At 39.6% G+C, this 26,008-nt stretch overlaps 1 protein-coding gene across 1 annotated transcript in view; it reads right to left on the bottom strand.

Moving 5' to 3' along the window:
- TMEM132C (transmembrane protein 132C) overlaps positions 1-26,008 on the bottom strand; it is a 221,620-nt gene that overhangs the window by 26,316 nt on the left and 169,296 nt on the right. Inside the window, exon 5 of the mRNA XM_074921494.1 lies at positions 3,736-3,879. Within this exon, the coding sequence (XP_074777595.1) occupies positions 3,736-3,879 (144 nt within the window). The remainder of the gene's footprint in view (positions 1-3,735; positions 3,880-26,008) is intronic.

The raw sequence follows: 26,008 nt of genomic DNA, 5'->3' as shown, positions 1-26,008 counted from the left end.
ACAGTAAATACAGTATCATGTATAGAGCAGCCCTTCATATAGCAACAGGATAAAAGGTAGTGCAAGAGTGACGAAATACAAACTCACAATGTTTACAGTAGCTTCTGAAATACGTGTAGCACTGAAGGTTTTTAAACTCAGGTTATTTTCATGGAAAAAAGCCATCCTCAAGTTCATAAGCATTATGAAGAGTTTTCAAACTGGAATCGTCACAAGATATTTTAAGTCTTCTGAAACTCTGCTCTTCTTCACAGCATGAAGCCGCATCTGTTTTAGCAGCCTGGTGACCTGGGAACCCGAGGCAGTATTTGCTCTTGAGCAAACTGTACAAAAGCACCAGTGAAAGCAGCCACGTTCCACTTGAATTTCCAGGAGATGAAAAGCGGCCGATGCATGCAACTACAATTCCTATTAATGGATCCAGATATATGGATCCTATTGGTAGATTCCAGCTTAGCAAAGGAAAATTTGGCTGTTGCATCATTTTTAGTGCCCTAATAAATTATGTGTCCACTTTTTAAAGGTTGGACTACTGTGTGAAGGTCTAGAGCGTTCAAAGACTTTAAAAAAAATTGAAGAAATCAACTGTAAATTTGGAAGTAAAGAGTTGAAGCTATGACACAATTAAAAAAAAAAAAAAAAAAAGTAAAAGGAGTAGCAGTCAGCAGATTAAGACAGGACACAAACTGTACGCTGAGCTGCCTTGAGACCATGCTTATCACTGGGGAAACTATTACCTGTTATTTACAGCTATATCTTATGCTTAGATTTCCACTGGGCTCTGTTACTGAGAGTCATGTAATTGGAGCCAAACTGAAAGCACCGTAAAAATTAATATAAATTTTTATTTTACATGAACCATACAAATGGACACTTAGTGACTAAATATTACAAGCCAAGTGCACTGATCATCTTCAACTTCTAGCCTAAGTTTGTGATGTTTACCTGAATTCAAAGTTATCAGAAATCAAACAAAAATATCTGTGTCAACCTCTAGATGATATACACCTAAGTACTAAATAGCTCTCATCAATAACTATTTTTTTTTCCTTAGTTTGTGGTTTAAATTAATCTACAGGCTTTCATACCTGCAAACATGTTTTGGTTCTGCTACAAGAGGGACAAGAACTGTAAACACATGCACATGTTCTTTGTGGAAGAAACCATGATCTTTCCCCAAATGATATAATTTATGATGACTGGGTTATTTTTTTTGTTTTAAACAGGTTTACTCCCAAGGTCCCTAAAACAGTATTTTACAGAGGATGATGATATATCCAAAGAATTTAACATAAAGGCTTGATGGGGAATTTTAAAATTAATTAAGGATGGAAGGTCTTTGCTCCATTTGAACCTGAGTGACTTTTAAAATCAAAACTAGTATGAACATGTCAATTTGAGTTGAACCCCAAACTTCATTTCCCCACGTAAAGAAATTTCCTGGAAACTGGAACATTCTAGATTAAAAAAAAAAAAAAAAAAAAAAAAAAAGCCCTTTCCTTTATGATGAGATGATAAAACCTTTTTATTCAAAGCATTTCACTGAACTCTATTTTTTAACTAGCTGGATGTTTTATAGCAGTTAGCACTCATGTCACAGATGCATTTCTCTACAGATTCTGCGTATGTTTCTAAATACACAGGAGACGGTTCCTCTATTCATCTGAGCAATTTCAAAACATTTCTGAGGAGAAAGAAATTACACCTGAAAAAATTCTCTAGTTGATTCCAATAAACACAGTGTGTTAGCCTCCAGTTATTTGTTTCACTTCAACTTCAGAGTGGCTAGACGGGGAAGCTTCTAGAAGCCACTTAAAAATGTTCTGATAGTACAAACAGGCTCCACTTTAAGCAACGCTTTTAGTGGAGATAAATTATTTCTGTAGAAAATAAGAGAAGAGCACAGCAGGGTCCCAAGTGCTAATCAAAGGACATAGTGCTTCAAGGAAACATTCTTTCCAAATAAATTGTTGGAGAACTGCAATAGTCCAGGCTGTGCTGCAATTACTGAAAGAACACTCTCTTTTTTTGTAAGATTTGGGAATTTCATTTCTCCTTGATCAATATGCTCGAAAGCTATAAAACCCAGAAGTCATTTTTGCAGAGGGATTTTTATTTAGGAAATCATTGTGCTGTCATTTTCTATGCATCATCTGGTGATGTATAACAAATGCCCATCAGATGTGTATTTTTTCCCCCTGACTTGAGTCTTCCTCTGAATGGAAGCACTTAATACTGGTCATTTTCACTGCTGAAAAGAAGAAATCTTCATGGGGCTGGAACTGGTCAAATTTTTTTAGCTGTTTAAGCAAGATGGATAATCTGGATGATCACGTAATTTTCTGGTTTGGGGTTTGTCTTTTTGTTTTTTAGGGCTTTTTTGTTTGGTTGGTTTTTTTTAATTTCTGAACACTATCTTGTATTTTTTCTTACTCATGTATGTGTTTTCTAATAAAGTTACAGTCATGATGATCCCTAAACTAAATTCCAGCTTTTACTCTGATTTGTAGTTAGGTGGCAACCTTAGAAAAAAGGTTAACAGGAATTCTTCGAGATTAAAAACTCTGTAAAGCATCTGATATATGGGAGCACTTCAAGCTCCAGCAAACTGGAGTGATTTGTTTGGTTCTGAAGAATCCACTGAAAGCAGAAAGGTTTCTGTAAAAGTCTTCTATAATGGCTTCATTAGTTCAAAGTATGACTATTTTTCCCACCTACTTGGTTACTTGTATAACAAATGCTTCTACATAAATTCTGCTATAGTGCAGCAAACTGTTGGATCCTGCAAATTCACAGGAGTTTTACTGACTTCCATGAACCCACAAACTGAACTGACTGTAGTACATAACACTGTGGCATTACTATTTGTATACTATACATCCAGGAGAGCCGATGGCACATTAAAGACAACTAAAGAGTATCATCACAAAGCCCACTGTGCTGTAAAATCACATAATATAACAAAATCCCTATTCAAAAGAGCTTACAGACCAAGGGTAAAATCACCCTTGCTCAAAGACCATGCACCATGAAAGTCCTGTGTGGAAAGTGCAGCGGGATTCATGCAGAGCACCGTCTTTGTACTGACTCCCCGCACAGCTGTGAGTTTCCTTCGGGGCCTTGACTACATCTTCACAGCAGAAAGAGCTGTGTTGCCTTAAGACAATACTACCCCACTGGTGTGTGTTACTGCGTGACATGAAGCCGCTGGTGCTAAATTGATGGACCAGTCATGTGAATGCTGCCTGGCCACTTCTGTGCAGAATCAAGCTGTTAATTCAAAACAGCTCTCAGCAGAACGTGAAGTCAACCAGGATGACTTTGCATTGCAGTTGCTGGGGAACACTCATCCAATCCATTCCACTGATGCAGCTGTGGAGGTGATAATCACAGCTGGAAAGGTGATAAGAAACATCTGGAGAGGCAGTACTAACAGCAGAGCTGTTTTTGCACTGAATGAACTCTGTGCATAGAGGACATGATGTGACGTTACAAAGACATTTTAAAATTAGGACAGAAATAAAAATTAAACACGGAAATTCTACTGAAACTCAGCGTGGTGGCTGTACTGTTGCACCTAACTCTCGCTCTCTTTAAAAATGCCTCTCCTTATGCTTTTGAAACAGTAGTACAATTAATTTGCAGGAGTCAATTTAGTGGTTGTTCCCAGGCTATTTTCCTTTTGTATATAAAAGGACATAAAATTTCAGAAGCCAATACATGGCATGAACTTACTTTAATGACGTCTTCATCAGAGGATTTGCACTCAACTGATTCAGAGATGTCTGTCACAGCACTGTTCTCCTCAATGGAGACCACTTTGATGGGCACTGCCACTGTTTTTCCCGTCAGAATTGCAGTGTTCAGAATTTCTGTGTCCTGTACACAAAACAAAGCACAGCGCTGTTCAGAGACAGCTAAGGACATTTCCAAAAGGCAAGCATCGGCTCTTCAACTGGACTTATACTCAAGAAAGACGTATTAGTTCTCAGCGGCTAATGATCAAATTTTATCTTCAAATAGGTGCAACTTGGTAAAATGTAGTAAAATCCCAATTATATTTTATCTGCTAAATAAAGTCAGCTGTATCGCACACTGTTAAATAGCGAGCAACATAACTGCAGCTAAATTCAGTCCAGGCGGGCACACATCATAGGTACCTTCTACTTTTTAAGTATATGGAGCTTTTCCCGATATTTACCTTCCAAAACATGAGTTCAGAGTTTTTACTAAACTGTATTTGATTGGCAGTGTTTGGGACAGGATGCAAGAGCCTCGAAAGTAAAATATTGCTCTTTGAACCTAAGCCCATTGCAAAAACGGGGCCTCTCTGTGAACTCTGTATCTGGAACTGTTTCAAGATTATTTAATTTCCTTCGATATGGCCAATGAAGTAATGTAAGGAATCCAGGAGGAGTTAGTGATGCTATTAACTACAGGAAAATAACAAGGAAATTTGATGTTTGAACTTGGGTCACAGCATATAAAAGCCTTTCAATATACCATCAACTAAGCTAACTCTTGAACAGCTTCAGTATCACTGTATTCCCAAGATACCCTGTGTAGGAAGAATTTTGCAGTTTCCTCCAACTTTTCGGCTTCCAATTCTATAAAGTGACTAATATATTCAGCAAAATCCTCAGCACCAAAGTCACGAGGACTGCAGCGACTGATGTCAACAGCAGCAAAATGGGGCACTGATATCATTGATACTGTTTTCGATTCAAGTTTAGTGAATTTGAAATCTAGGTCAGATTTTTCTTTTCATCTTGCAACTCGTTATTTCTCAGGTTCTCCTACAGCTCTGAAGAAATCCCATCAAACTAAAAAAAAAAAAAAAAAAAAGTTAAAAAAGGAATGTTGACTGTTCTAGAAAAGTAGGAACCCTAAATAATTCCTATGGCATATATGAAAACAAAACTACCCAAGGCAGTAAATCAGAGCCAGATTTATAAATAACATTACTGGTAAGTCTAAAGCTATTCTCAAGAACTCCTGGATTTCAAATGTAGAGATCACCCCCAGCCATCCCCCATACAAATTCTGCTGAGTACTTGGCATTTTTGAGCAACAGAGCACTGTAGTGAAATGCAAGGCTTTGGAAGCTTAACTTTAGTCATCCAAACTTGAAAATTTTGTTCCATTTTGGTAAGTCCAGAAACAGATGCAAAGGAGCAGACCTCAACATGTGTGAAAAAACACAGTTAACAAACCCAACTACCCTTCCCTCTGCAGACTTCCAAAGCAAGCATTGAACAACCCATATAGGTTCACCAAAAAGCAGTTTCAACATATTTTCTGCTGTGTATTTGGCTACTGTAAGTGCTGTATGTCCTCTGAAATTAATATTTTGCCTCAATTCCTTAAAGCCTTTTATTTTGTGACTCTGAGGGTGAAACACTGCAGACTAAGGACTCCGGGGCAAAGGAGCAGCAAGAGTTTGTGGAAGTGACAGGACATCTTTTCAGGCTATTTCAGCTCTGCTTTGAAATGACTCTACTTAGATCCAGTTTTTCCTTAGCAACTGATATGTATTACTGATAGAGAAATCTAATTTAAAGGGACAGGTAGCTTTGAAGAAGAGAGAAATCCCATAAATAGAAACGAGTTTCAGATATAAAACTCACCCTGATTTACCCATATTTGCATTTAATGGTAATTTATGAAGTTCAAGACATATCAGAAAATCATACCCACAAATCAAAAAAGAAACAAGCCCTGAACCACTGCCAAGAAGACAAAAACAAAGACCTGATTATGCAGTGAGGTGAAACTTTTGTGCCACAAGCAGCAGAGTAAATTCATCATTCAGGCTTAACTTGCAACAAGTTGCCTGGGTGTCACTAGGACTCCTTCCAGCTCAGCTTTGGTCATGCCTGCAGCACTGAATAATCTGAGGCCTCAACGTGAAGTCAAATATTAAGAAAAATTGGAGAGAAGGGAAGTGGGAAGCTGAGCAGACAAGACCTCAAGGCACTCTGACCTGCATGAGGATCCTGTGCTCCTGATTTCCCAGCCCTGCATCCCAGCAGGAACAGACCAGCTGCTTAGCCTGCTCTGGTATTCTGGGTGATGGCGAGACTGCCAGTAGTATCATGCTAAATCATGTTTGCTGTACAACCAGCCACAGCTGCAGCTAAACTCTCAGCCTATGCTACAGCACCACAAGAACACTAGAGGACAGGATTAAAATCCGGTATTGGAGATAGGGCTTAAAAAATGGGATGCAATAAAGTTAAATGTAAGTTACTTCTTTCCTGTAGGAACAGCTAATCCTATAAATGCAGGACAGAAAATACTCCATAGGAAAAGCTGAACTCAGAAAAGCATTTGGGGATTATAGTAGATCACAAACTGAACATAAGTCAGCAATTGCATGCTGTTGTGGTTAAAAAACAAAACCAAACCAACCAAAGAACCCTCCCACAGTAACTTGTACAATGAGGAGTATCTGTAATACGTGAGGTACTCCTACTCAGTAGTAGCAAGGTCTCAGCTACAGGGCTATGTCTGATTTTGAGAACTGTACTGCCAAGAAAAGCTTTCTCAATTGAAAAGAAATACAAAAGAAGAATTAATCAAAGACTAGAAAATAACATCTGTGAGGAATAACTGAAAGAATTGGGATTGTTTAGTCTAGAAAAGATTATGGGGAAGGATGATTACTGATACATAAATGTCTTAAAAAACTAGGAAGAATAAACTATTTCCTGGACTGGGCCTGAGGTAATGGGTTAAAACTGCAACAAGGAAGATTTGTTTTTCATTAAGGTAATCTTAATTACATAAAAATAATGATAGCAAATTGATGGAATAGGTTGTCTGGGGCAGAAGAAAACACACAGTCTAGTCTAAGAGATCTTTGAAGAACAGATTATACATAATTCAGAAATACCACAGGTTCCTTGAGTCAGGTAGAAGAGGGAGCAGGTGACCTTGTGGTTCCCTCCCCCTTTTTATCTTAGTCTCCAGTTTTTCAAAATCGAATGATAACACAATATATCTTGTATTTAAAATAACCCTGTTCTGCTTCACGCATCCCAAATAATATGATCCTTTTTCACTAGACAAAAGAAAATTATCTGTACCTTTAAAATGGAAAAGGCTGACAGGCAAGTGTGACTGACATTCCTGCTTTCTGCACCATATAGAGCAGAGCTGATGTACCAATTGTTAAGTAATAATCTGTCACTTCTGTTTCTCTCTTTCCAATAAGTCATTATCGGTGTATCTGAATTCTAAGTGGCTTTGATATAAAGCCACTATTACAAAGGTTAAAAAACCTTTTCAAATTTCTCAAGACCTTTCTGAAAAGAAGACAGAAAACTTGGTTACTCACACTTTATCAGCAATTAGAAACGTCAATGTTCTGCCCTTTGCTAATGGTTTCATTAAAGGAGGTAGTGTGCATCTGGATGAATTTATTCTGATGAATTACTTCAGAGATGCATCTGCCCCCAAAATTGTAAAAGGCATTGTTTATCATGATAAGGGGCTACTGAAATTTTACACCCCTTCTCCGTAGCTGAGTATAAACTTCAGGAATTTCAAATTCATGATGTGCAGAAAGGAGATGAAAAATATTGTAGCTGTTACGTAATGGTTTCATAGCTAGTACCGTTAGAATCATTAGAGATCCTCAGCACTGGAAAGCTATCGGTAGCCACCTAGCTACAGCTCTGAGCAGACAGAAACCTTTGTATTTCATCTCCACTGAGAGTTGTCATAACTCACTGGTGTTACACAGATTAAGAAATAGTGAAGTATAAGCAATTAATATATTACACACTGTATTAAAAGCAATTTTCAAATCTGCCACTTCTCTTACTCAGTCTGTAAGTGCCCTATGCTATTCAACTGTGACATTTAAAAAAAAAAATTTTTAAAAAAGACCAAAGAACCAAGTCTTGATTCTACTGTCTTTTTGTTTAGACCTAAAATAGAAAAATGTGTGTCCTGTATCCCTGTGTATGGAATAGCCTTATGACACAACTTCTGCCTCCTCAGTGTTTCCTTTATATTGCTGCAATAAAGCCAAAGGCTTTAATGTAACGGAGAATTGACCCGTTGTCTGCACCCATACACAAGCTGTTAGGCAGAAGACTCTAAATAATGTATGAAAGCAGTCCAAGACTCCTCAAAAGCTGAGCTGAAACTCATAAAAATAAAAGGAGCTTAAACAGAACTGTCTGTCTGCTCTGCAATACTGAGCACGGAACGTGATCTGTTTCCCTTGCATTCTGTCACCTCCTGTAATACCCTTGATTATCCACTGATAAGCAGAAATAGTAGTTGAATCTTTAAGGATATGTCAAGCAACATTAAGAAAACAATTGTTCTCACACCGAGATGATTGCGAGAACAGGAAATAAGATAGCTGGTATAGGTGGTGATTTTTACGTTTTATTTATAAATGCAATATACCATCCTGTTTGCAAGCTAATTTGGGAGTATACAAACAAGATTACTAACAAACCTTTAGAGAGACTAAGAACTCATTTAAAATGTAGGCGCTTTTCAAAAATCACAATATCTTGGCCATTTCCACATTCTTTAATTTTTAAAATCCCCCAAGAACTAATCTACTTTCTGTGCAGGCAGCAACTAAAGTTTTAAAATCAAATTTATTTTGTGTGGCAAAAGACTGAAAGCATCTGATAGCTGTGTTTGGACTTGTTCCCAATAAATTCAAAAATGGGGAAAGTAGTGCAAAGTAAATTGAAAAAACAGAAAGAGGATGAGTTATAAGCAAGCATCAATATCCAGGTTGGAAAGAAGTTTCTATAAGTGTATTAAAAACTCTGAAAAAGCAAGGGTTGTCATTTCCAAAGTTGAAATAGAGAACTACATATATAATTCTCATTGACACAGAAGAGAGATTTGAGCCCTGAACTCTTTGTTAGCCTCAAACTGTCGTTGCAGCACAATGACCGAATCCCAACAATATCTGAATCTGCAGAGACAGAATGGATTTTCTCGTATGAAGTCCTACCTACAAACTCCCGATTTGGATGGTTCTTTCCTGTTACTAGAGCATCCCTTCAATGAATACGGCATATGAAGAAAAGAATTACTATTTAAACATATTTAATTAACAATCAGTAGCATTAAAGAACATTTTTTCTTGTTCATCTAATGGTTAAAGGAAGACTAGTGGTTAGACATACGGCTCTAACCAAAGAAGATATTCAAAAGCAAACCACTGAATTGTGTGCATAAGAAATACAAAAATTTTTGATAAGTTTTAACTTCAAGCTCGATCTCAACCAGAACTGAGTAAATGTCTTCACCCAACATAGCACTTTCATTATCCACTAAAAAAGCATCTACTCTTCCCCAGCCTAGACTTTATCTTGTGTACTAGTCTAGCTGAAATCAACACTACATTTGCTTGCTCAAAACCCAAACCTTTTGCAAAGGACCTGAACCATCAGACTCTGCACCAAGAACACAGAATTGCACCTCCTCTACACAAACCTTCAGCATGCTTCACTGATTTCAGAAATGAAATCCTGAGGTCACAGCCTGATACTTACTACAGGTAAAGAAAAGCTTCTCTGCTGACATTTGTATGCAGCAAGCATGGTAGGAAATCTTCATAGCAGGAGCAACTTCTACTGTCATCCTCCTTCCCCAGATAAAGGAATTAAGAGGGCTAGGTGGCTTTCACACCTCTTTATAGCTAAGCACTTGATAAGTTGTGACTCAAGTGCAATCAGTTAGGACAAAGGGGTACTCCCAATCATTTCCCTGCATTCTTGATTTTGGGGAAAAAAAAAAAAAAAAAGAAAGATGATGTAATCAAGAAGCCCACTGCACAAGCTAGAACTGGTGAGTTCTATCAGCCCAGTGGTTTGGAGCTCCTCTGTTTGTGCCTGTATCAAGTTACCACAGTTACAAATCTTGCTATTACTTTTCAGTATATCAGGAAAAAAATTAAATGGTGTTTTAAGGAAAAATGGTGAGACTGGAGTCAGGCAGAGAGTCAGACATTACATTATATTGCACCTGGGTTCAGTGGGACCATTATACAAAATTCGATGCAAGTATCACTGCTCTACAGGAAATTCCTGAGCTTTCCTGCTTGGAGCTGATGTTACGATCCAGAGTACCAGAAACTTCTCTGGTCTTGGTTACATCAGGGTTAACTTGGATAAAGTCCACTAGCAGTGGTATTGGCCTAAACTTTTTCTTCCACAGCTGCACTCATTGCGCTACTTCACAGAAAACTCAGCAGAACTGGTTTTCAGAAAAATCAGTACTTTTTTAGAAAGGGAAAATAACATCCATAAAGCTAATGTATTCTAGACAGAGCTGAGAAGAAGCGTGTGTTCACATCTGGGCATTTGAAGTTAGGTAACACTATGATTGACTCTGCAGGAATCTCACATTTTATTCCATCCCTGTTTCAGTCGGGGAACTTCCACCAATGTCAGTGGGAGCTCTGTGCAAACAGCAAGAATACAGAATACAAGCCTTAGTTGCTTGAGTTTAGTTGAAGAGCAAACCTTATGTTCATCCAACCTCTCAGCTGTAAGAAGGCAAGCATTCAGCCATGACTAATTTAGGAACTAATTCAACATTAAATTGTGGCAGAATGAGGAAGCAAAGTGACAGCTGTTTAATTAAACTCTAAATCCGATTAGATGGTGTTATCAAGAGAAATCCATGGGAGCCTGAGGTCATGAGAATGGTCCTGTTTACAGGCTGAAAATTCTGTAAGTGGAATCTCATAGAATGATGTTAATCATAGCTTAGCATTAAGATTTCTCCCTTCACACAAACACACTCCCTCATGAGTAACAAACCTATTCTGAAGACCTGAAGGAGTGACACAGAAAAGCCAATTACGTTTTAATTTATAAGGAAAGTTTCTTGAAAAAGTTTGTGGAAAAGAGGCAGTTCGGCACTGTCTACCTTAAATTCAAACCAGTATTTGTCTTACGGAAAAAGGACAGAAGCAGCAAGCCCTTGCATGCTGTTGACAGCACTTGAATCGGTGGAGACAATGCCTACGCAGGAGAGCTCCAGGAGCTGTACAGCGCTTCCAACTACTGTTCAACCCATCACCCTTGATGAACAGTGACACCCTGGCAACACATTTACAGGACCAGAAGATGGAGATGTGGGAGATATAAACTAAACTCCACATAAGTCAGTTGCAAACACCATAAATAGTCTACTGATGAGCACTAAGTTATGCATCACAAGTTTCCAGGGCATCCTAGTTAGAGAGATGCACAGGGCTGTACTGTACTGCTGACAACTGTTATGCTGATTTGTGAGTCTGGTAACACAATGGTTGTAGATTTGAGTTATTAATACTACTAAGATTACAGCTGATTAACGAAATAACATTGTTAGGCAGCAGACTGTTTATCTACATAATCCTATGATTAAAAGTAAATTATACATTGTGCTTTCTGCCAACTAGATACTCTTACACTGCACATTCACAAAGAGTATATACAGGAAGGGAAAGAAGCTGACATTCTGTTTTTAAATTCTTAGCACACATTTCAGGAGGGTTTATGAATCCATGCGAGGGCACGTGGAAAATAAGGAGGTGGTTGGTGACAGCCAACATGGCTTCATTAAAGGTAAGTCATACTGACAAATGTGGTGGCCTTCTACAACGGGGTTACAGCACTGGTGGGCAAGGGAAGAGCAACTGACATCATCTACCTGGACCTGTGCAAAGCATCTGACACTGCCCCGCATGACAGCCTTGTCTCTAAATGGGGGAGGCACGATTTGACAGATGGACCACTCGGTGGATGAGGAGTTGGCTGGATGGTCACACTCAATGAGTTGCGGTCAATGGCTCGATGTCCCAGTGGAGAGCAGTGACGAGTGGCGTCCTCGGGGGTGGGTGTTGGGACTGGTGCTGTTTGATATCTTTGTTGGGGACATGAACAGCAGGACTGAGTGCACCCTCAGCAAGTTCCCTGATGACACCGAGCTGTGTGGTGCAGTTGACACACTGGAGGGAAGGGATGTGCCATCCAGAGGGACCTGGACAGGCTGGAGAGGTGGGACCATGCAAACCTCATGGAGTTCAACAAGGCCAAGGGCAAGGTCCTGAACACGGGTCAGGGTAATCCCAAGCACAAACACAGGCTGGGTGAGGAGTGGATGGAGAGCAGCCCTGCAGAGAAGGACTTGGGGGTGTCAGTGGATGGAAAACTGCCTGTGAGCCAGCAATGTGCACTCACAGCCCAGAAAGCCAACCCTGTCCTGGGCCGTATCAAGTGCCAGCAGGTCAAGGGAGGGGATTATCCTCCTCTGCTTTGCTCTCATGAGACTCCCCCTGCAGTGCTCTGTCCAGCTCTGGTGGCACCAAAAGCAGAAGGACACGGACCTGCTTGAGCAGGTCCAGAGGAGGCCACAAAAATGCTCAGGGGTCTGGAGCACCCCCCTGTGAGGACAGGCTGAGAGCTGGGGGGTTCAGCTGGAGAAGAGAAGGCTCCGGGGAGACCTTAGAGCGGCCTCCCAGGGCTGAAAGGGGCTGCGGGAAAGGGGGGAGGGACTCTGGATCAGGGGTGTAGGGATAGGATGAGGGGTAACGGTTTTAAACTGACAGAGGGCAGATTTAGATGAGATCTAAGGAAGACATTCTCCCCTGTGAGGGGGGTGAGGCCCTGGCACAGGTTGCCCAGAGAAGCTGTGGCTGCCCCCTCCCTGGCAGTGTTCCAGGCCAGGTTGGACGGGGCTTTGGGCAACCTGGGCTAGTGGAAGGTGTCCCTGCCCATGGCAGGGGCGTGGGACTAGGTGATCTTTAAGGTCCCTTCCAAGCCAAACCATTCTATAATTCTACAGACCAAAGAGTTTGCATGACTGAGGACCACCCTGCAGCAGATTCACTCCATGGCAGGCAGTGATGAAGGGCAAATTTTGTTGGTTGGATTTTGGTTTTCTCTTTTCTTTCACTTGACTGCAGTGCTATTGGCCCATCACATATAAATCCTGCGCTGCTTCATTCATCAATTTATAACATAGGACTTTTACTTCATGTGTAATACCACACTGCAAAAGAAATGGGGTAATGTCATTAAGTAGTAAAACCAAAGGGGGATAACCTGCTTACTTAATAGCATCCCTAAGTATTCAAACATGGATCCAGATGGAATCCAGGCCACTCCACGACTCTAAGGTCCACACTGTCAAGAAAAATGTAAACCAATGAACAAATTAACAGTAATGAAAAACCAGGCTATTCAAAATCTACATAAGAAACAGATTTATTCAATAAAAGTTGCCATTTCTGCAGTCTGTCTCTGATGAGGATAGTAGAATAAAAGGTCTCAAAATTTATCTTGGATGATAATTCTTTTCAACACATGGAAACACTGTGAGGTATCTTCTTTTTATTAAACCTTGGTTAAATGGCCAGTAATGTACATGGCACAAAAATCAAGGCTCGTACCTGCCCTGAAGAACAAATAATACAGAAATCAAATACAGATAAAACATCACCCATGGAAAGACTCACAGGTGGACGTTGGCATTGTTCTGCCCCTAGCATGCATGACATTTGTTTGAAGACCTTGACCAACATGATGTTTCTGGCTGTCTTAAAGGAGTCTTAAGGAAGGGAAGCAGAGGAAATGTGGAAACAGGGACATAAGGAAGGGACTCAGACTCATATTTCTCACCTCCCAGAAGAGTGGCTTTAACCCCCACCTGCAAAGCCCATCAGTGCACAGGCTAGGCTGGGGGCCCTCACCCATTTCTTCTGGGGCTGGACCACTGCAAGGAAACCGGTGGCAGATTCCTGGGTCCAGAGAAGAGGAAGGCAAATGGCACTCAGCTGGGGTGGGGATGTCTCGCACTCAGCATAATCTTCCCTGTAGCTTTTGTGAACCATGTAATTTATGACAATGATCTGGGTGACTTTTCAAAACGGGAACTCACTGTTCTGCAAATGCAATGCCTTTTTAATCAATGATCTTGTCTCTGTTTAGTCTCCATATTGAGATAAATCTTAATTACTGGCTCCCCTACATTAGCAACAAACCGTTCCATTTTCTTCCCTGCTTATACAGTTTTCAAATACTCTGCCAGTGGAATTTTTGAGTCCTGATAAATTATGCTCTGCAGACAGAAAAGGGGAATGTAGAATATATTAACAGATAGGGATGCAAAAGAATATCTTTGGATTCTTGGATGACTAATCCACACTTTCCTTGCAATGAATCTACCCTGTTAGCATTCGAATGTGCAAAAGGGAACATAGCCAATGATTACTTTGATTTAGCAGATGAGGCTGTATTGCTAAATGTAATTCTATCATCACCCAAAAATGAGCATCTCTTTTAAAAAGCAAGAAGAGACTGGAGCAACTGAATAAAATTAACCATGCCTTTAATTGCTTTGTTCTGTTTACAGTTAGTGACGTAAAATGATGGAAAAATGTTATAAAGCCATTACTCAGATCTGTGTATCAGTATGAAGGCCACATTGACTTAAGGTCAGGTACAGAGGTCTGGACTCTATCCAGATTATTATGACAACAGTATCTCACTTCTTGTTGCTTGCAATTTTGAATAAAAAAATAAAATCTTATCAGCATAAACTTCCCATTTGCAAAGTCCATAAAGAGTATTCTGGCTAGCAGAAAAACAAGCAATAGACACAGCCTGTTTTATAAGGATGAAATCTCCAAAATGAACAGTGAGAAACATTTTGCTTCAAGCTGCGGGCTCATGAATGCCCCTTCTTCAGAGCTTATGGAAAGAGCAATTATCCTAGCAGAGAAAGTAGCTTTCTGTGATCTGGTGAAGAGTCATAACCAGTCTCTGTCTCCTCATTTCCAATGTGTTTTAAACTAGGTGGAATGAAAAAAACTTATTAGCCAGTAGGTCCAGAAAGGTTACACCACCTCTGAAGATCCTGTCACTTCTTCCACTTCTGAACAATTGAGAAACAAGTTCAGATTTCTTTTAACAAATGTGTTTCAGAACCAAATATTTACTTTACTTTATTTGTTATATACTAAGTTGATCATATGCAGTTCACAGTACCAATTCAAAACTTGATTTTGGAGCTGTAATAGTGTGCCACAGACACTGAGACTAACCGAGAAATCTTATTTCCTCTCCCTTGTGGAATAAGGATCCACGCACTTCCATTAATATTTCTACCAGTAAAGTTCCACTGCCTGAATATCAATGCTAATTGTATTTATTATTTGTATAAAAGCAACCCCATTTTGGCTCCACATGATAGCTGAATGTCAATACACTGAGCAGTGACTATAATAAGAGACTGTTTCTACACCAAGGAGTTAAAAAGAGCAACCAGATCAACTGATTCTCAGCACATCTTGGTGAATAACTGATTCTTGTTGTTTTCTGAACAGATCAAGGAATGAGAAAAATCATTCCCACACCATCTGACACAGTTTGGTTTTGGTTTTCTTGCTGAATAAAATACTCCAAAAATATTGAAGTGTTCTAGTTTTCTTTCCATTTTATTTTCCTAAAATATTTGGAGAAATATAGTTCAAATGTTATATCAAAACAAAACAAAAGCCCAAATTATTTTTATTTATAAAGTATGAACCCCCAAATACCCTTTTGGCTAAATGACTCGTAATATGATTCCTTATGGCTCTTTTATTTTTTTTTTATATATATAAAACTTTTGTTTTCTTTTACCTTAAAACCTGTCTTTACCTACATAAAGCAAGGTGGAATGAGAAACATGTGGTCCTTTTCCCACAGAGAGCATGGATTTAGTTAAAGCAATAACACAGGGAACCTGCATCCTTGGAAGCAGCTTAGAAGATCCTGATACTTAAATTGTGAGGGTCCAAACTAATTACCAAGTATGTCAGAAAGGCATTCCCTACAGCAGCAACAACCAGCAAACCCTCTGCAAGGAAAAAGGTGTCAGACAGATTTCCTCATGACTGCAGACAGCAAGTACAGTCTCGGAAACTCCTTCCTTCCCCCTCTCACGAGAACTGTTACACTGCTTGAATCAGGCAGAGTAACATGCTTAGCTCACACATGTCAATGTATTGCACTTGCATGCAACGCTTTTTTTTAATGAATCAAGTCCTCAAGAGATAACTTCAAACCTTCCCTACCACCCTAAATTACTACGACAAGATGATCTCATTAGATAATCTAACCCCCTAGGTGATGAAAAATGAAAATTAATAAGGACATGAAGTAAAATCAACTGAACACTTTCATGCTTGATTGTGTCTTCCTTTATCATCTTAAAAGCTGTAACTGTGCATAGTTTGTCCTTTTTAAGTGTCTGTTGTAATCAATGTGTATCAACAGTGACTGAGAGTCTAGCTGGGGGCCTCTCTGTTTTGTAGGAGCTGCGACACTAAATTCAATTAGGTACAGCTCACTAAAAAAACAAGTATTATGCTAAAGCTGCCTCTATTCCCTGTTGACTTGGACAGATATGTCAAGATACAGTGGCCAATATGTATTTTCAAAGAAAGATGGTATTTCCTGCTGTGTGGATGAACCGTCTGAAACTGAAAATGACTTCAAAGAAAACAATTCTGGAACCACTTAAAAAGGAGAAAAAGTTTTAAGGACAACTGTAGGAGATGGGAAGCAGAAGCTCACATTTCATCTTTCTATAACCACTTAAAATATAGAATAAGGTTATAAAGGTGACTGGAGAAGATGGGAAGCAGAAGCCCATATTTTATTTCTCTATACTTAGATATAAATGAAACAAACCCCCTGATTTTTTAGAAGATGCGTATGTGTAACACAGGAAACTATCTGCTCCTCTTTGTGAAATTTCATTCCTTACTTTCAGTATTTTGCTAAATTGACTTAGAAATGAAAGCACTTACATAGGAAACACATTACCTAGAGAGAAAAAATTGTAGTTATGGGTTGAAATGTGAGTGATTACCTGAGATATTCCAACTCCAGCATCATTACTGGTTATTTTGAGCATAGAAAATGCAAAGGGATGAAAAGCTGTGAAGTGACAGGTTAAAAGCCCTTATTCTGAGACCAACATACTTGAGAACCATCACTGTTGTTGTTTCAGAGCATTTCTACTTATGGATATAAGTATACTTACAGATACTTATGAATACACTTATGCCTGATGAATACAAGCAATGAACTGTTCTGTTCTCTCAAAAACTTATGTTTTTATACATTTATGTAGTGCATAAATTATCTATATTTCATGTATATTAGACATATGACAACATCTACAATATGTACTCATAATTTTTTATGTAACAAGCACTCTTAGAAGAGTAGCCATGTGCTTGGAAAATAAAGTGGAGAGAAACATATTAAGAGCATTAGTTCAGTGACTGTAGCTACTTACAACATTCCCAGAAAAGGATAAATATTTGTTACGGATACCAAAAGCTATGCCAATAAAATGGTCTCAGACACTGCAACACATTCTATCCTTTCTAATCACAAAAATAGCTTTTCATTTACTCAAACATCTAAGGAATAACTGTCTGAGAAAGTCTTCAGCTATGATGAACACCTCTCGTGTTTTCTCCATTGCTGAATGGTCCTATTAAGTTTATCACAGATGGGAGTGGGAATATTGGTAAAACCTGAATGGGAGAGAAAGGCAATAGCCACCTGGTGATCTTATAATGGAACAGTTCATGGATGCTTAAGCAGCCAGGGATAGAGCTGTATAATATTTTCTTGCTGAAATAATTTCATGGCTTACAGTTCTCTTTTATTGCAAAAATACTAATATGTGAAATGTGTCAATTTAAGGGCATTTTCTGGGCTCAAGATCTGTCAGTCATTTACTTTCCTTTTTCAGGAGTCTGAAGAATTTATTTGGAAATGGACCCCCAGTTAAATTGGCTTTGCTCCACCATTAAGCAGAACCAGCAGAGCTCTGGTGATGTCTCGAGTCTGTGACGACTGTGGGAATATAGCTGGTAGTAAAAAGGCAATTTTCATTAGCAATTTGAAATTCTTCCCATGTTCATTTCAATTAAACCTGCGGTCCTGTTATATAGTTGGTTATATATCTATAATAATATTGCTGTAATAGCTGTAATCAATAGACAGTTGCAGATTGAAAATATACAAGCATATTAGGACACAGGCATGGATGCACACACAATTACACACTACACGTATATATGTGAGTAATCTCTGGGGATGCAAACACATACACAACTAGAATGGAAATAAGATTATGAGGCGTTCCATGTTAACAGAAGCCACATAGTTGATTATAGGCAGATAGAGGCAATACTTTTCATTTTATATATAACACATTTCTATCCCAGGTATTTCTTACTGTAAATATTTTGCAAACGTAATTTTTTTAAACCCGACCCCACTGAAATCAACAGTGATTTTGCCAGTGGCTGCAGTAAAGCTGTGCTCCGTTCATCAAGGATTATGGAGTAAACCCTAAAGAGTCCTCCCTAATGTGCTTTCCTTTAGTCAAGGCTCAAGCACTTCTATAAACCTCTGCTGACTTCCACCTGAAGGATTGGGGCCCTGCTTCGCAGACAAAACTGTTTGATTTAATTGGCTGTTATGCTAATCAGATATAACAGATACAAGGGGTTTTCCACCACTTAGTAATGACCTGGATCACCATGATAATTTTGTTGTTGGGAGTTTATCCCTTAGCATGTTGCAGATGTTCACCGTGGTTGACATGAAACCAGCATCATCACTGACACGGGTGGAGCCTGTAGAGACACGGAGTAAAGCAGTAGCACAAAGTCATGCTGGGCACCAGTGCTGGAAATCTTCACGTGGTTTCTGAACGATGGGAGTCAAGAACAGGAAGGACCTGATGTTTACAAAAACTGATGTACACTTTTTATTTGCTTCAGTTTGTAGTGCTGTATTGCTCAGCAGTAGCAGGAAAAGCTGTCAGAGAAGTATAGTTTGATAAATTAAACTATACACTGAAGATATCCACATAGTTACAGACAAAAAACGATGCCATTTTTGGGGACATGCATCACAGCAGATCCAATTCACAATTTGCAGCTCTGGGACAAGACTGGAGTGCCTAGAAGCAGAGTGCCATTTACATGCTCTTAGGGATCATGCCTGGCCTCCAGATGCTCCTCCATAAGGGCACAGGTCTCCTGTAGGTCCTGTGTCATGTTTGGTACTCCTGGATGGATGGCTCAGAATTTACAGCATCTTTAATGGCATTACACACCTATCTGTAGGCACCTGGATCAACTCATCCTTTCTTCTCCTTGAACTAACTCGGGTAAGTTAAGTTTTCCAATCTGCTTTTTTTTTGTGCTTCAGCTCCCCATTTAGAGGGGCCACTGTCCTTACTCCGTTTGTTTACAGTGGAAGTAGAAACTCTTTTACAGTCAATGAAAATAGGGTGCCTCCTATAACCCATTCCTGGAATTTCAGGTGGAGTCCCCAGATTTTACTGAATATGAACCAAGTTTTATGTAGTGCTACAAGCCACACCGATGATGAATACACTGTTCAGCTTGGAAAATTAAGGTAAAATTTTTATCTTGCCAGATTGTTCCAAAGGAACAGCACAGTACCGATCACAGTGTGGGGTGGCATACACTCTACAGCTGGGGTAAAGCAATTTTAAATGCTTTATGGACTTTAAGGTTTAAGTCCCAAGGACAAATTCTTGGGTTTAAGTAACTGGGGTACTATATGATACATGGATGATTTTTATGGCCACTGTGGAAGGTTGCGAACTTGTTTTATTTGTGTAGATTAATATGTCATGGATTATTAATGAGTTACTTTCTCCTTCTAATAGGCAGTATTCATCTTCAAGTTCCTTAAGGTCTTAAATTTCGGGCTATGGACTGCACATGAACACTTGGCTCAAGTTTGTGAATGTCAGAACTCTATATAAACCACAGTGGAATTGAAGCAGGCATTTTCTGCTAAATATTTCAATTTAATTTAGTCTATTTTGAAACCAGCAAGAGAAAACTTCTATTTTCTTTTTTCTTATTTTGGCTGTACAGTTTTACTTTTGATAAGCAAAATCTGTAACAAAGACACAACAGAGATTTTTACAAAACCGCTATGAAAAAGTAGTAAGAAAAATGCAGAAAATATTATTTCCTATCCTTGCCCCTAGATTATTTTTCCTTTTCAAATAGTTTATTGATTTCACTGACTTCATAGCAGGTCTACAAAAGCAAAGCACACGGAGTGCAGGAACAAGATTATTGTGTCATTGAGAGCAGATACTGTACAGACATCACAAAGTTACTACAGTTAAAAAGATGAGAGAGTGACACAAGAAAATTTAATTATTGAACAGACACATGTCTAAGACTGGTGGGCCTTATAATCCATAGGAACTAAACCCAGCATATACGTAGAAGGAAGCAAAGTAAACATATAAAGTACATATAATCACAGATGCAATTATTTCCTCCTTACTCAAGCAACATGTTTTACCTTCAGGGGTTGCTTTGCAAGATCATGCTGCCTAGAGGTTCATGGCTAAAGCATCCTTGAAATAGGTTGCTACGATCAGTGTATAAGTTATGATATGAAGGACAAGGGATCAAATCCATTTGGTTAAAGCAGTATTTCATTTGTTAGTATAACCTGGAGCAACCGCAGTGACCATTATCTTTATCTGAGCATCTCACAGCAACTTACAACACTGAAAGAGGTTTGAAAAAAGATCTGTGTGCTTGAAAGCTTGGCTGTTTTGTCTAACTCTACTGGATGGCCTAATAAAAGACATTACCTCTAGCCACAAACTTGCTTCACTTATATTTTTACTCTTCATGACTAGAACATTGCCAGTACTGGGTAGGGAAAGTGGCACTCATGTTTAAGCAGGGAATTCTCCTTTATAAAGAATCAGCAGTACAGAATGATCCTGTAAGCCAAATACCTAAATTGCAACATAAGAAATATTAACTACTGTGTCCATTTTAAAGATGAGTAAAGTGCTGCGGACCTGAGTGTTGCCAAAGATCCAAAAGAGGCAGAAACTACCTCCAGACATGTGGCTCCCAGGCCATCAGACAATTCCTATTTTTGCGTATCAGAGACTCCCAGTGCTTAATGAGTAGTCCATAATTTGAATGACGTAAGAGCAGTGAGGAGGAATTACGGAGTCTCGAATGACTTATTACCACACGAAGCTCACTCCTGAAGCTTCCAGGCATTCTTAAAACATATGTCACAGGATACTTCGTGCCAGCTGGCAGCTCCACTGTTAGTCGCTGCTTTTCAACGCTTGCAATTGACATTTTGTCCCAGATCCAGACTCTCAAACAGTCTTCTCTGCTGGCTCAATCAAAGCTTCAAGCCATATAAAAACTTCTTGGTATTGGCACACAGGCACATAGTACCCTATACAAAATGATTCCAATGTACATTCAGGTCTTAGACTGATCGCTTTGGTTTCTGCTGCTGACATAATATATGCAGCAGGAGGCCTTCTACCTTCTGTTAGCTCTCCAAAACGAGAACTCAAGAACACAAAGAGGTTATAGCAAGCCTTTTGGATTTCACTCAATTGTACACTGTTTCAGAACACAAAAGGAAGACAATTCACCTTTAAATCACACAAGGTGATTTTTTCCACATGCTCTTTTCCCACCTACATCCTGGTAAAATCTGGTTTATGCAAATGAAAAGTGTTATGCCAAGGGTAAAAAATTTCCACATTAAAGAAAAAGAAAGAAAGCAGGAGATAAAGTAGTTCTCCCTGGAATGGCATATTGAGAGTAAAACTCAATAATGAACCTGAAAGTTTGAACTGTCAGAAGCAGTTTGGGGGTAGCAGGTATAGATAAATGGGCTATGCTGCAGAACCATCCTACACGTAAGCACATTATGCGGTGCAGTAACACACCGGTGTGTTTTTCAGTACTGAATTTACAGGCTAATGTTTCCCTCTATCATTTTCTCAAACTCCCCAGTGAACTTAGATTATTTTTTTTACACTTATTTAGTCTAACCAAAATACTCATTTCACAACCTCCAAAACATGCACAGCCCTGGTTCTGTAGGGCCTTGGAGAGCAGAGTACCACACAGTCACTAATCCTGACAGTGACAGGCAGCATTCAATATTCAACTACTATAATTAATAAAACTGCGCTGTTGCTATTTTTCACTAACAGAGGATTTCCAAAAGCAAATTGCAGCAATAAATTACATCATTACAGCCTATAATATTGTTCTGTGAGGTAACAAATCTTGCAGAAAGACAATCAGCTTTGCTAGAGAAAAAAAATACAGAGAACAAATCAGACGACTAGGACTTGATTAAAATTAATGTCGGTGTTACTTTTGTTTCCATTTGCTTGCTGAAATTCCCTCTCTCACCAGCATGCTGGCTTGCTGATGCTCATGCTTTGGTGATGATGCTTTAAATATTAGGCATGATTTGTTTCTGAGGGGAAAAACAATCTTGATAGGTTCACTGTGCCGATTCCCATCGCCAGGCCCTGCAGTTTAACTATGGTCTAAAGCCCACACCACAGCAATGGGGACACTGCCATAGTGTCGAAGTTTTGGTCTGTTAATCCATTTAGCATATGTGCATCAATCTGGAGAGCTCTGGCATTGCAGAAAGACTTTTGCATACAGGCCCTCTAGCTTAGCAAAGCGGGTTTTGTTAGTAGCCCAACTTTAGTGCAGTCTTGGTACCCTTTTGATACGAGGATTATGAACAGTCACTGCCGCTCCCCATGTCTTTACAGCGGCTACTGCACAGGCAAAGAGAAAGAGCCAGGAGCACGGTGCTAGCTTTCTCTCCAGGACTGTACTGAACCCTGTCCTAGGTTTTAGTGTTTTATCTCCCTCAAGCAGAACTACTGAGTTTGAAGTACAGATTCCTTATGAATTCCATGACAAACATCCTCAGTGATGAGAGTGTGGCTGGATAATGAACTGTAAACTGAAAGCAGGGTAAGGCAAACATGCATTTAATAGCAAACCGAAGGTGAAAAGTTGTTGGGTTTTTTAATGCTTGAGGTAGCTCATTATAACACTGACACTTATAAAAGTCCTGGTGATATTTTTTCCCCATGCTCACTCATTATCTTCCATTAGAGTAAAGCATCTCCTTGTTGTCTAGATAGATCCACTGCCCAAGATGGAGCACCTCAGGACCTCATTAATTAGAGTCCAGCCTAAACAATTCATAGGTCTGCTAGGTGAATATTTCACCTGATGTGAAGAATGAGGTATTCCCTGGAAACATTAAAAACTCTCTTTACAGATCAAAATCATCATTAGAAGCTGCCAATTAAGAGAAATTGTTCCTGGGTTTTGGTAGGGGTCACAGCTAACCCACTTAATGCTCAAGCTGGCTGAGAAACTGCAGTGCTTGCAAACATACCTGCTCTGCTCTGGCAGACACTGCTCAGCCTGTCATCTCTTTTAAGTCACCGCATGAGAAGGTGGAGACCATTTACTGTCTAACATAAACCACCGATGCTTGTTGTTTGGGCAGTGCCTGAACTTGTATTTATCAGTTAAGTCAACAGACTGTTAACTAAAGCTAATGAGAAAACATTAGTTTAACCGAAAACTAGTATATTAACTTCCATAGGAGAGGGCATAATCCAGCAGTCGAGACTGCTGAGTTCAGTTCCCCTTCCAGATCTGCCAGCACCTCATGAACAAAGACATTCTTCCATCTCCCTTTACACTTTCTTCAAATCTTTTGCAGCAGAAGTGCAGTGCTGCAGGACATTCAGAACCAGGCGTAGTATTTGCCTCCCATCGTTGGCAAACGTCAGACAGAGGGGTGAGCTCTGGTCGAAGTCTGAACTGCTTAATACACGCTTAATACACGTTTTACAAATTAGTAACTTCTCTGCCTTTCCAGTTCTGTTCTAACTGAAAACCTCTGCAGAAAATCAGCCTCTGAAACCGGTCTCCTGCTCCTGCTGAGAAATGCTTCTCTGCCCTCCTCCATCCGATCAGGCAGTGAAGGCAGCAGGGGAGGGCACACAAGGTGAATACAGTCCTTAGAGCAGCTACAGCATCCAAATACACAGCCCTGGAATGTTCTTCTCAAGCACTATCATCTGGGTCCAGAGCTCACTCTGCTGGCTCATTATTATGGCTCTGCATGATCTCTGCTCACATGTGTGTGGCAGCTGTGAAATTGCCTTTGTGGTTATGTTAAACAATCAGAATTTTAATCAGCCATCACTTCAAATATAAACTGCTATTTAAGATGTCTTCTTCTGATAGAGCTGTATCACACACCTGAGTCAATACTTAAAGCAGTCCCAAAATCCTGCCCAATAAATCACAAGAACAAAAGAATCTCCAGACTTCACATGTTACACAAGGCAGTGCCATGAACCAAATCCAAAATTATCTCCAGCAGAATGTGGACTTGACTCAGACTAACTTGCAATGCTGAGAATCAGCATAGAAGCCCCTGGCTACCTCCACACAGCCCTGCACTGTGCCGCGCTGTCCGAAGAGCGAGCGCATGATGGTAGTCTTCCAACACACACAAGTGATCAGCATCAAGCACGGCCTGGCTGGAGGATCTCAAATCCTTACACCCACGACATTAGGACAAAGTGGGATCCTATGTCCCAGTGTCAGCTGTGCTGTCCCTCCTTTCCCATCCATGGAGCTCAGCTTCATCCAACCTTCAACAGCACCTTGACTTTCATCAGCTTGGCTTGCAGGTTGAGAATTTCCTTGAGGTTTCTGACTTGTCTGGCATTTAGTGCTGTGAGACACGCCTTTTCGAGGGGAGCATTTAGATAGTACCACACCACCAAGCATCCAATAATTGAGTCGCTGGCTGTCTCCCTGCACATTCTCATTGTTCTGCCATTTTCTGTTTGGTTTACAGGATTTCACTCCTGTCGAGGCTGAGAAGCATATATATTAAGCTTCATATTAATATCTCTCTACTACAGGCAGGAAAACTAGCAAAGAAAACTGGAAGTTCTCTACATGGCAGAGATCTTTAAAAATCTGGACGCTAGCTGACTCCATCTCTCCTCAACATTTTAGAAACCTCAAAGTAATCCATTCAACAGCATTGTCAGGTATGAGGGATGCTGGAAGAGGAAATTATACATACTGTTGTGCTGCATAGAAAATGACATACAACTCGATCCAATGGAAAAATTCATTCCAGCCAGCTGAGATAGCCTTATTGATCCATTCTCATTTCCTACAAAAGGTAGGACTGAATGCGATTGTAGTAAAGAAAAGGAAAACAGAAGCTAGAGGCAAAAGTGCAGGGGTTGTAGAAATGATGACTGGGACTTAAAAAGACATTGTTAAATTGAATCATTTTTAATTCTTTATGTTGTCTGCATCTTCTGACCAATTTAAGATCAATGAACAACAGTTCATCCTTTTTTGTCCTTTTGTTTCCTGATGGGCAGACAACAAAAAAGCCAGTTCCTAACAGATAAGATTGATCGATATGCATTGCTAGTCACAGCTCAATGTACTATGCGACATGGCCATTTTAGAAGCAGGTATGCAGGCTCCTGACTTCGTCTGCTATATACAGCAATGACACAAACTTTAGTGACATTATATCCACCATAAAGCTAAAGGAAGGAATGCTATCCTCATTTAAACAACTGTAACCTGCCAGGATGGAAACTGCAGCCATTAAGTGATCTCTGCTTCTTAATATCATTAGATTGTAACTCTAGACTTTCATGCAGAGGCCTCAGTCTTGTAACTGAACTCTAAAGATTCTTGACTTCATGGTATTATTTAGGGCTTCTTCACAGCTGATTTAAGTTGTCCCAGTTAGTATTACTAATGCCAATTGGATAGTTTTACATCAAATAAATTTCCTTCAATTCACAGTGCTTATTTGATGTGATTCATAATTATCGAGACAATACCTGCCAGTTGAAGAGTTCAATATGTAGATTATCTGTTTGTCTGTGATAAGCAAATCAGGAAATGGGTTTGTTTATAATAGCCTCAAATTTTATCTTCTGGAAAGCTCCTCAGGGCCTGTTGCCCCCCACTTCATTCAAGACTTAAAGATTATCAGGACTAAGAATTCTGCACTTCCGTGACCTTGAA

Source organism: Athene noctua, chromosome 17 (assembly GCF_965140245.1).
Source record: "Athene noctua chromosome 17, bAthNoc1.hap1.1, whole genome shotgun sequence".
In the NCBI taxonomy this organism is placed as follows: Eukaryota; Metazoa; Chordata; class Aves; order Strigiformes; family Strigidae; genus Athene; species Athene noctua.
This window is presented reverse-complemented; position numbering and strand designations above follow the sequence as displayed.